The sequence below is a fragment of the Nannizzia gypsea genome, genomic scaffold (assembly GCF_000150975.2).
Source record: "Nannizzia gypsea CBS 118893 supercont1.1 genomic scaffold, whole genome shotgun sequence".
Lineage (NCBI taxonomy): Eukaryota > Fungi > Ascomycota > Eurotiomycetes > Onygenales > Arthrodermataceae > Nannizzia > Nannizzia gypsea.
In genome coordinates, this window is record NW_003345201.1 from 3,110,073 (window position 1) to 3,121,626 (window position 11,554).

An 11,554-nucleotide genomic window follows, 5' to 3' on the forward strand; every position below is an offset into this window, starting at 1 on the left:
GACGTTCCCTTTCCGTCGTGTGATAAGCCGGGTCCGGGGTTTCAGATTCCTTGGATCTCAATTCCTTCAGGCTGGACAAAAGGAAGGTGGTGTGCTGTGGATAGGTTGTGATTGCAACAGCCAGAACTTCCTTCCTATTAACTCGGCCATTTAGGAAGGTTATTGGGTGATGTATCCTGGGAGGGTAGGGCATGTGTAACATCAATTGGTGTCGGTGCTGGAACTCCATTGGGGGTGCATGGGGTAATATGTGTCGTAGCCAAACTGCCGCTGCTCGAGGGCGCCACGTCTGTTTTCCCGCCAAACTCTAGATCTGAGGTAATAGGTAGGTGGTCTGGAAATGACCACGGCGGCCTGGGAGGGCTATTAACACATTGAGGTGGCCGAGTAATGTCAGTCGTTATCTGAGTTGGGTCCACGAAATCAGGGTAGCCGTTTGCTCCGCTGAAAAACTCAGGATTCCATGAATGTATGTTGACCAAATGGACAAGCTTGCCCAGAACAGCAAATTCAAGCTTCAGCTTAACACTGTATATCATGGCTTTGATTGTCGTTTCGATAACGTATAGGTTGGCATAAGCCGTGCCCAGGAGCGCGAGATCCATGACGATGAAGATAAGGTTGATACCGAGAAGTTGATACATGATCTTCCGGTTTCCATGTTTCGGTGCGATCCGTAGCATCTTCATTGTTTCCCAAATATAGAGGGTAGAGAGGATAACCTCTTGGATGAAAAACCCGGTCATCTGTATTTTTTCCATAATCTTGTATGCTGGAACAAACTTCTCTTGGTGACTCGAATTCGAACCGAAGGTAAGGACGGTCGTAGGTAGATGTAAGATGAAAATATTGCAAATTATCATCCATAGGACTCGTCGTAGGATCTTTTGGTCGCGGATAACAAGGTGAAGCCGAGAGTATAGGACAAAGGACTGGCCAGTAACCATGGTCCACCAGCCAATTGTGAGAAAAACGAGGGACAGCCAAACACTATCCATCAAGTTGTAGAGCTTGAGCAAAAAACCGAGTGCATACGGCATAACGCCGACGGTAGCTGATATCAAAAGACTCCAGAAGTAAAGGCCTCTATAATGGCTGAAGGTAACAAAGACCAGAACGCATAGTTCCAGTGCATTGTACCAGGAGATTCCAATAAACACCCCAATAACTATCTTAATAGCAAAATTAGCCCCCTTGTAAGCGCCCGTCAGCCCATCATCCTCCGACATGATGATTGTGTCTTGTCGGAAGGGAGTGTCATAAAACATAGAAAAAAAACTGCATGAGGTCCGGCACAACAATTACGTCAACTGTTCAGCAACGAAGATTCCTTGCAGACAGGCAAGTAGGTCCGTCAATGGGTTGTCCAGAATCATTTATATTGAGACCAAGAGGCGGCGCGGACTGTCATGTGGGGCAAACGGTGAGCGAGTGCCATATACGAAGTAAAGCTTGGGCGATTTCATCCAGGTTGTACGGTACGACAAAGGCAAGGTGGGAATTCACATATGATCCAAAGTCCCGACAGGTCTTTAAAAGTGCCTTCACAAAACTCAGCCTTGCGACGTATTCAGCCCCAGGGCTGCTGTGTATATATAGTCAAAGCCGGCTGATATGCATGTCTAAAAGATCGACACATATGGACATCTGGGTTCTTATAATTTCCGGAAACGTATAGTCCCAATTCTGGAGTCATTTTGTTCGTGGTCCTGTTAAAATTCATCAGTAATAGCACATGATTGCAAGTGCCGGGAATGGCTGCTGCTGCTTACATGTTCGTTAAGGAGGCGGAAGTGCTTTTGCTTTTGCGTATTCGCATGGATGCATTGCCATCTCAACGGGCCATGACGATTGGCCCATCCAGTTTTCGGATTATCAAACCATAGAATGCCTCCCCACATCGCAGTGCGCCCACGACTCGGGTTCCATGTCAACCAGATCCGTGGCTGCTTAAATGAGCATGCTATGGCGGTGGGTAACGGGGCATTTCACTATTTTTGGATGTTTTCACCTGGCCTTGGCAAGTTTTCAACGTTAAAGGGGCGTCCTTTGGCTGTATCTATACATCATCGGACGACTTTAATGTTCTTCCAGCGTTGACGAGAATTGACAGAGGAGGAAAACCAGGAGCATGAGAGTGTGCGAAAATTATCCATTGGTCCTGTTGCTGTTAACTGACACCAAGATGCCCTAGGTCGAGGCAGAGATACCCGATAACCCCTTACTCCATAACTCCCTAGTAAGTCCTGGCCTAATATTAAAACGCCTGTCCTAGAAGGGAAATTAGGGTCATAACTGTTGGGCATCGCCGCCAGTCGCCTTAACAACCCTTATCACCTCCTTTTTGCATTCTGGCATTGCGCTAGCCATCTCCCGCGCAAGAGTGTCTCTGAAAGAAGAGAAGGCCTCGGCTTTGCCTTTCAAATCCTGGTTTCCTTTTTGTACTAGCTCGACAAATTCTCGCGTGTATATGTCTGGGTTACGCGCTGCATCTACGTAGTCAACGATCTCTGGCGGTAGTTGGATGGTGTGTAGGGGAGGGTCCGCTTGTGGTAACGCAGGGTTGGAGTTGGGTTGTTTTGATGCAGCATCTGCATGGGCTGGATCGAGGGTAGTATGATCAGAGAGCGTTTTAAGGGATATGGTAAGAGACTTTCTATATATACGAATAGATATCAGTCGCCGGTAGCGAAAAAATTGATTGATAGACTACTGCATGCAGATATAAGGGGGTAACTAACAGCTTTCGAATGAGTTCAGGCTGTGTTTCTGGCCCGATATACCCATGGACCGCCGATTGAATCTCGAAGAAGTTTTGGATGACATCCTTTAGGTCATCTGCAGTATGGTTAGTATTTAGCCTGCTTCAGATCATGTACCAGTCTCACACTGGATACGTACCATCAATGACACTGAGTGTGACTTCGCTAGGCATGATTAGCTGCCCTCTCCAGCCGGATGTTGCTAGAGATCAAGTGCAAAACGGCTTCCAGTTCCATCCAAAGCTCCCATTATTGCCTACGAGATTATGTAAAAAATCACGTGCTTATTGATTATATAATAGATTTACGCCAATGAGAAGTTCTCTGGAGCCGCATCCAGATGCAGAGAATCCTCCAAGTGCTGGATTTGGTCATCATTATTGATATTGTTTTCTTTTATAGCCAGGGAGTAACTGTTGAACAGGATCACACTATGGAAATAGCGGGATGCCTACCCCCTATACTGATGGTAACATTAACTATCGTATTATAAAATATGCCATAACAATCCGCGCTCGTATCACATCAACATACAAAAGCATTCACCCTTAAGAAGCAAGCAACGCACTACCCCCAATTACTAACGTATGCGCTGGAGTCACTCTTTCAATACCGCTGCAGTGCCACTAGATGAGGCGAAGGAGTATCAAATATTTGCGCGCCCTCTTTGCCTCCCCCAAAATCTACCCATAACAGGAAAACCAAACAATTTGGATTTCCTTTACCTTTATACAACCCCCATATCCCCTTGCCTCATCTGTCGCAGTTGAGCTGTCGTGAAAAGGGAAGAAGGAAGAAGAAAAGAGTAAACCCTCGTAAGACATAAAAGGGTATTAGACACAATCAGATAGGTTGACACCGTTCGTCAACTTCGCCTTTTTTTCTCTGCACCCTTACAATCCGCTTGCTTCTTGAATCCAGCCATAAAGGACAGCGTTGGAAAGAGTGGCAATTGACCAAATCGACCCCCATCCCAAGGCTCCCTTAGGCTCTACCCCGCTGATTGTACCGGCCAATTGCACGAAGGTATTGGCAAGAGTCATAATTGCCAGCACCACTGATCGTGATATGAGGGTTCTCAGAGAAGGAGACAGCCCAAGCCAGGCCTTCTTATAGAGCGAGGCAATACATGACTCTTCCCCCTGCTCTTCCTCATCTTTTCGCGAATCCGATGATCGAAGCTGCCGGCGTGTCGTTTTCAACTCTGCTTTCTGTTCTGGCGGTTGGCTAGCAGATGCGACGAATAAAAGATCTCTCGCTCCATATCCTGCAGGCAAAAGGCTAAGGAAAAGCGACACGAATCCCTTTGGTCCGGCGTGAGCCGCACTGATGTCAGGGAGCCCGGTGAAGTATGTGACAAGGTGAGTTGGAAGCCATGTTACAAAGCTGAGGTATATAAGAATGGTGTACACAAGAGTTGAAGCCACAGTGGTGTACGCTGTAGTGAGACGATCCGCAAGAATTGCTCGACTGGCAGCTGGACTGCCACTATGTGCAGGGCCTAGCGGACGGAAGTAGGAAAATGGAATTGTGCATGATAAAACGGTAATTGTCGCAACAGTGATTATCGTCGTCGGTCGAATGTTATAAAAGTTGAGCAGAAGAGAGTACGCAGGAAGGTGAATAAGGCCGATAAAACACAGTGTGTCCCAGGCTAGTGACCATGGTCAGTATTAGATCGGTCAGTGATAAAGGTAAAGGGTAATTTTCGAACCATCATAACCCGAAAACCAAGGTACCGCAAGCTCAATAATACGCCATGCAAGCAGAGCCGTGACGTCCCTCCATGAGTCTAAGCGCTTGCTTGTCCATGCCAAATCCCCCTTCGTAATCGGGACGCTGAGAGAAAAGAGTGCTGTGCTCAGTAGCAGGCTGCTACCGGCCAAGATTGCAAAATTCAGTACGCTTTCCAAGCAACACGATGATGATTCTCTTGCGACAGCATGTTTGGGTGCTGGTACCTCGACCGACACCTTCGTGCTAGAAGCGGAGCCAGTCTTCGTAGGTCTCCCTCTCTTGCCGGGAGAGGTGGTAGAAGCTGATTTCGGGCCCATTAGGGCGTCGTAACTGAGTACTGAAGGCTGTGCAGGTATACGGTAAGTGCCTTGTTATTCAATTGAATATCAGAGGAATGTGGTGTCCTGGTGTACTGGCGGGAGGTTGGATTTCCTAAACAAATGCAGGTCGCAAGCTCGCTCTTGGCTTGTTTTGATTTCCAGCTGCAAATGAAAGCAGGGTAACGGTTATGGTGACGTCATTTCTGCACGTGACCGAGGAGCTGCCCACATATTTTGCCTTTTATGATTATCGTATAGAGGAAGGACCCAGTCTCTGCCGTCGACAAGAAAAACGATACCTCGTTGATAGAAGTAACCATCTGTAGTCAAAATGTTTGCAGGTGCCCAGGTGCCCGTTCTCACCTAACGTCTCAGTGTTATCAAACCTGTACGGAATACCTAGGTAAGTACCTAGTAGGTAGGTACTTCGCAGGCCTTAAATACTCCGTACTTTATACTAGTTACCTCAGGCTCAACATTTGCCAAATCTCTGTTATCACAAATCTGCCAATCAGGCCCTGCTTTCTCAGAAGCCCAAGGTGCAGCCATAGGCTGAGTATACCACTCCTTCGTCATTCATCCCTGTACTCTCCGCAGCCGCCTCTTCTCCGAGCTCCTACATTGACGCCGCAGGGATTTACACTGCCGGGACAAGGCACTTCACAGCTTCACCCTTGCAGCTACCAGCCATCCCTAGGTCAGTCTACTAGCTACGATATTGTACGGCCTCGTTGGAGTCCCGAGTCGACCTGGGCTTTCAAACTCTGAGGACCGGGGGCGAATAAATACCTAAGTTAGGCGTCCCATAGACATCATCACAGAGTCAACATCGTTATAGACTTGACATCGTCACAGAGTTGACATCATCAGCCGACTACCTATAACTCATTGTGATGAGACAGCTATCTAGGCCGCTCCCTGCTATAAAGCTGCACTTTTTTTTTCGAAAATAGTTGCTCATTTTACACACCTGCTTCCACCCCACCATTACCTGGTTGGTTACATCTACGTATCTTATCTTGCCTGATACCGAAATAACACGTTCATCCAGAATGACTACTCGATTTCTCATTCTTTCCGACACCCATGCGACAGATTATACACCTCCGGACCAGCATGCAGACGTTGCTCTTCACTGCAGCGATCTTACTCAAGAATCCAAGATCGACGAATTCCGAGCGACAATAGGGCTCTTGAAGGGTCTAAATGCTCCGTTAAAGCTCGTTATCGCTGGTAACCATGATTTTACTCTCGACGTGCCGATGTTTAGAGAAAAGGTCGCGGAGATGGCGGGACCAGTCGATCCCGAGCTTGTGAAAAGTGTTTACGGCGACTATGGGGAGGCAAGGAGACTTCTTAAAGAGGCAAGGGAACACGGCATTATACTACTAGACGAGGGCCTGTATACCTTTGATCTTGCAAATGGGTCATCGCTGACAATATACGCTAGCCCATTTACGCCTTCCGAGGGCGGCTGGGGATTCCAATATTCCCCCAGACAAGGCCACGGCTTTGATATCGAGGACAGAGTCGACATTGTCATGACCCATGGGCCTCCACACGGGGTGATGGATCGGCCATACTCTTCCTCAAGGGTCGGATGTCCTGATTTATTTAAAGCGGTCTTCCAGGCACGGCCGAAGCTACACTGCTTTGGACATATACATGAAGAATGGGGTGCAAAACTGGTTACCTGGCGCGACAACGACAACATGGACGCATCACATTTGACCGTCATCGAAAACGATCCTGGTAAGTCGCCGGTGATAACTAACTTGTCAAGGTTGGGCGGATCAAAATACGATGAGCCAGAGGCCAGAGAAGCAAAGCTTGAAAAACTGAAAACTTCCCAAAGAGAGGGATGTTATTCGACCAGATGCTCTGCTGAACCAGGAACCCAAACACTCTTCATCAATGCGTCTATAATGGGGGATCAAGACCAGCATTTCCATCTCCCCTGGCTAGTGGACATCGACCTGCCGAAGCCTCTTCAGATGCATTGAAAATAAACTGTACTAAAAGTGACCGAGTCAAGTATATTTAGCGATGAAGGCGAATAAGAAGGAACGGTGGGTTACTATCACATATAACAATTATATACCTTACATGGCTACCTTTTTAGGATCTGGCAGCGGTGTAAATAATTACTACCCGTGAGTAATTTATATCCTAAACGGGTTTACCCTGCACTTAATAACTAATAATACGTTGGAATTCCGCTTTAGCTACGACACGCACACATTACCCAAGGTATCCTTGGGGCATTGGACCTTTTCGTCCCTTATGGTCCAACATAATATAATGTCACAGGTGTTATTAATATTACAAGGGATTATTTTGGAAGGGTGTATTGAGCGAGTTCATGTAACTCAGCCCTTTCTTGAGGGTTCGCCTGCGTCCATGCCAGATCTTCTGAGGCTAAGGGCCGTGACGGTTGTCGATCGCAGGAGGGATTGGGAGACTGAGAATTTTCGATGGCTGTTGTCGGAAGTTGCTAAAGCGGGTGAGATACTCCCAGAGTTAGACTACGTTGAAGGAGAATGTGTTGTGGGCGCTGGGAAGGTGTCTTTGGGCCTGCTGGACCGGCTCTTGCTTTTAGCTGTTTTGAGTGCTAAAAACGCGGCAGTTGTGTTATCTCCTAATATATATATATATAATGACCCTGGAAGTACTCTATCTTCAAGTTATTAATCTCATATATTGTTACAACTAACTAAGGAATTTGGTAGAGTACTGAAGCAGTGTTAGTGGTTTATAATGAAAGGGTCGGGTATAAAAGAAAGCTATTTACGTAGTACCTAAAAACAAGGAAGAAAATAGTCCAAAAGAGTGAAAGAATGGAAAGGAAGGATACACAGACATATAATACAGACAAATGAAAAAGAGATCTAGTCATCGTCCTCTTCTTTCTCAGGCTTAACCACGCCAATCTCGAGGGTACCAGTTTCACGGCCCTTGGTATCACGCATGGTTGCTTTAAATTTACCGTCGTTCCAGAAGTCCTTGACAGTAATTTCTCGCGTCCTACCCAAACTCTCAATGGCCGAAATCCTGTCCAAAGTATCCTCGAGATACTGGTCGAAGCCGGGTTCGGCACATATCTCACGGAAAGCATTTTGCATGGGCACAGAGTCAGCTCGAACCCTTGCCTTGGAGTCAATGGTAAAGATGTTGTCATGATCGTATGATTGAATGAAGTCTGCTCGTGTCATGATTTGGCGTGCCTTATGGAGCGGTAGTTCTGGTAGGATATGTCCTTCTTCGTCATCATAAGTCTTGTCCATTTCCTTCTCAAGGTCTACCAGAGCCTTAGCTAACACCATTGCCGCAGACTATTGTTTTCGTGAGGAGTCAGTAGTGCTCGTTCTTTAGGGTATTGACAGCTGGTGGGCAAAAAGCACTTACAGAATATTTTTGTTCGTCCATCACATCATCATCCATCTCCTCGCCGAGGATCCAACATTTGTTTAAAAACCACGTTTTTTCGGCTTCACAGATCTCGTTACAAGTTGCCAGCATATCCTCGGATTTGGCTACACGGTTTAGGAAGGTCAACCTTCCGCCAACCTTGTTGTAAACCTCTTCTAAGACGGTCTGAGGCGGGTTTTCCTTGAAGTATCTTAATCGATACCGGCGGAGTGCACCCACTGCTTTACCCTTCGGTAGATCGGGGACAGGGATGACCTCCATTCTAGAAGCATACCGCTTTAGACGTTCGTAAATCCAGTAGTCATCGCTGTTAAATACTATTGTAACTGTTAGAGAACGAGGCTGATGAGACATGTTACCAGAGAGGAAACTAACCCATAGTCACTAGGCCGCTGGCGGCCCATTGCTCTGCACGTTGCTGAAGCATCTCAAGTAGATCCCTACCATCATCGTCGTCTCTCACCAGATGCAGAGAGTTGATGATCAAAATCAAGGGATTCTGATGGACGTTCCGGCGCCTAATAGCAACCTTCTCTAGTTTGTTCAGAGCACGTTCAATATCCAGCAGGGCAGTGGTATCACGGGGTCCTTTTATACTAAAAAGACTACCAATGTAGCTGCAAATGTGGAGAGTGACCAATTAGCACATCAGCATGGTGTGTCTGGTGTAATATAACAATCATATACATACTCTTCGTGGAACTCGTAGTCCAGCGACTTTCCCAACCTTATTCGGAAGATCTCGAGATTTGCGTGGGCTTCAAACATGGCAACACGGCTTCCATCAACTTTTCTCATTGCATTGAGGATCATAGAAGTTTTTCCAGTACCCTTCTCACCAATAAGAAGGTAATAATGTCCAATGGCACCGTTTATAATTTCGTCGATTTTTCCTTGCTCATCACGCTCGAGCCAGTGCTCAGGATCCCTCTCCATATCCTTGTCTCCCATAGGATCTTGCTTGGGGTCTTTAACACCAGCCAGCTCTAACATTGGATCACCAGGTTCAAAGGCATTGTCCATTTTCTTCAGAACCAGATGCTTATAATACTTGTGGTAAGAGAAGCCAGCAGCACTTTATCAAAAAAGAACAAAAAATATGTATACAATTCAAAGTTAGAAAGGAAATCTCTTAGATTCAATCTGCTGTATTGTACATTGAGCCAAAAGCCAGGGATGACATACCCAAGGACAGCTATAGAGGCGAACGTTGTTGCTGATGATTCAAACATCCGCATTATCGTCGCTTTTAGAGAATTATCTTGCTGATCGGACGACTTCTGTCGAGACGACGACGACTCATCTGGATCAGGACCCTCCTTCCCCGGCTGTGGTGGGCCTCCGGGAGCAACATCTTGAGACCCATAGTGTCGACGAAGTTGTGGGAGGGTGGCATAACGCGGCCTCAAAGCCTCCCTAAGACCAAACCCAACTGCTGCATCGCGTACCCGGATAAAGCGCATCACAAAACGATTGCATCAATCGATAAGGCCGATCGAGCTTTCAATCCTCCGAGATCCGTGAGGCCTTAATATCTGTTGGTCCAACAATACCAGCTTGCTTGTTTATTTTCAGGGGCGGATTCAGGTTCCGGATAAAGGGCGACTCAATCCTGGCCAAACAGATCGTGAATTGGGACGTTTTCCCGGGGATCAGTGAAAAGACATGGACAAGTCTAAGTGAACCGCATTCATGATATGTTTGTGTATGCACAGATGTTCGACGGACACTATTATTCCAAGTGGAATGAAGTCGCATCCGACAGAGATCTGAAATTTTTAAGTCACGGTCGTTTCTTTTTCGCGATCTCAACTCTGGCCCGTCTTGTCGCTCTCTAAACGGATCTCAGGACCGCACGTGATGCGCTAGAGTTGGGACCCTGGAAGCGATTTGACGCCACCGAGGAGAAACACCAAACGGCCAAAGTCGACATGGGGGAATTTTTGATTATATTCTTACTATCATACCCTTCTTTTAAGCCGGAGAAGAGGCTTAAAAGTATTAGGCGGTATTTCGGCTACTAGGCTATATTTGAACTGAGTAGTTACCTACCTAGGTACTTACCTGGTTGCTAAAAGTGACATTATCGACTCCATGACACATTCACTGCTTGAATCTATCTCATCTGGGGTGGTCAGCCTGTTTAAAAAGTACTATATATACCACTCTTCACGGCTGGATTTATTTTCAACAATTCTTTCCGACACCCATGCGGCTGAGGGTTCCTGTATTCTTCTAGACAAGGCTACGGCTTCAATATCAAGGACGGAGTCGACAGTTTTACGACCCACGGGGCAGGATCCCAAACCACCTTTATCAATGCGTCTATAATGGGTGATCAGGAACAACATTCCCATCTCCCCTGGCTAGTTGACGTCGACCTGCCAAAGCCTTCGAACGTCGGGATGGAGGTACCCTGAGAATCTGCAACCATCTTACATGTTGGTTCTTCAATAAGTTCTTCCATTGAAACCGTCCCCTTATACATACACAGATAAATGCTGTATAGGACGCTGTTGACTTACTCAACTATTTTTATTTACTGCCCAATTACTATGTTATGTTATGCAAGACAAGAGGTTTCATATATCTCATAAGAACGGTCAAGCTCGTCAGTTAAGAGTTTTAAGCCTTCTCAGTACTGCTAAGATTGAGATCTCTTAGCATTCATTTAAGAATATAACAATCAATGCTTAAACTGAATCTATATTTTTGTCTCCGTTGCTTCATCTGCTGACGTACTCTTTGCTGCCATCCGTTCAGTCTAAGCGAAACATAGTAGTAACCGGCCAGGGATCCTGCATGTCTGGGGCTCACAGGGCCATGGAAGCCGTAGTTAGTTTCGGCTCGCCTACCAGCGGCCACAAAACAGCGAATAATGTCGAACAGGCATGCTGTGGGTGAGTTTCGTCTTTGTTAATCAGGGCAGTTTTTATGGGGTAAGGCCATGGGCAGGGCAAGTGATAGGCACCAAATTAGCATCTCGTATATCCTGCCGCTGCCCTTGCTGCAGAACCGCTTGCTGGGATCAGCTATTTTGAACGCCTGTTTGAGTCCCCGATTGGCAAACCTGGGGAAGAAGAGGACAGATATTAGGAAGCGGAGGCCCGGTCCCCGAACGAACAGCCCTTTTTTTCCGTCGCGAAGATATTTATCGGCATAGGCGGGCATATATATTAACCACCTGTAGCTGTCCAGCTCCCACAAGCAAAGCATCCTACGCCTCAACGTCGCCAACTCGGGACATATAACTAGTTCGTTATACTCCGTACAGATGAGAACAATGGTCTTGTGATCGGCCCTGCA

General features: G+C 46.7%; 6 protein-coding genes across 6 annotated transcripts; 1 reads left to right on the plus strand and 5 right to left on the minus strand.

Moving 5' to 3' along the window:
* Positions 1-137: 137 nt before the first annotated feature.
* Positions 138-1,229, minus strand: MGYG_01138 (integral membrane protein; the record flags this gene model as incomplete). The annotated part of the gene is made up of 1 exon (XM_003177004.1): positions 138-1,229. The coding sequence occupies one exon, from the start codon at positions 1,227-1,229 to the stop codon at positions 138-140; it is 1,092 nt and encodes a 363-aa protein (XP_003177052.1).
* Positions 1,230-2,289: 1,060 nt separating this feature from the next.
* MGYG_01139 (RNA polymerase II transcription subunit 10 mediator) lies at positions 2,290-2,935 on the minus strand (the record flags this gene model as incomplete). The annotated part of the gene is made up of 3 exons (XM_003177005.1): positions 2,290-2,656; positions 2,742-2,838; positions 2,902-2,935. The coding sequence occupies 3 exons, from the start codon at positions 2,933-2,935 to the stop codon at positions 2,290-2,292; spliced, it is 498 nt and encodes a 165-aa protein (XP_003177053.1).
* A 720-nt stretch (positions 2,936-3,655) lies between these two features.
* On the minus strand, positions 3,656-4,816 carry MGYG_01140 (hypothetical protein; the record flags this gene model as incomplete). Its single annotated transcript, XM_003177006.1, has 2 exons — positions 3,656-4,416; positions 4,477-4,816. 2 exons carry the CDS (start codon positions 4,814-4,816, stop codon positions 3,656-3,658), a joined length of 1,101 nt encoding a protein of 366 aa, XP_003177054.1.
* A 1,055-nt stretch (positions 4,817-5,871) lies between these two features.
* Positions 5,872-6,959, plus strand: MGYG_01141 (metallophosphoesterase domain-containing protein 2; the record flags this gene model as incomplete). The annotated part of the gene is made up of 2 exons (XM_003177007.1): positions 5,872-6,783; positions 6,942-6,959. The coding sequence occupies 2 exons, from the start codon at positions 5,872-5,874 to the stop codon at positions 6,957-6,959; spliced, it is 930 nt and encodes a 309-aa protein (XP_003177055.1).
* A 748-nt stretch (positions 6,960-7,707) lies between these two features.
* Positions 7,708-9,711, minus strand: MGYG_01142 (hypothetical protein; the record flags this gene model as incomplete). Its single annotated transcript, XM_003177008.1, has 5 exons — positions 7,708-8,151; positions 8,225-8,565; positions 8,624-8,865; positions 8,940-9,323; positions 9,434-9,711. The coding sequence occupies 5 exons, from the start codon at positions 9,709-9,711 to the stop codon at positions 7,708-7,710; spliced, it is 1,689 nt and encodes a 562-aa protein (XP_003177056.1).
* Positions 9,712-10,209: 498 nt separating this feature from the next.
* Positions 10,210-10,605, minus strand: MGYG_01143 (hypothetical protein; the record flags this gene model as incomplete). Its single annotated transcript, XM_003177009.1, has 3 exons — positions 10,210-10,273; positions 10,313-10,387; positions 10,412-10,605. The coding sequence occupies 3 exons, from the start codon at positions 10,603-10,605 to the stop codon at positions 10,210-10,212; spliced, it is 333 nt and encodes a 110-aa protein (XP_003177057.1).
* Positions 10,606-11,554: the final 949 nt, after the last annotated feature.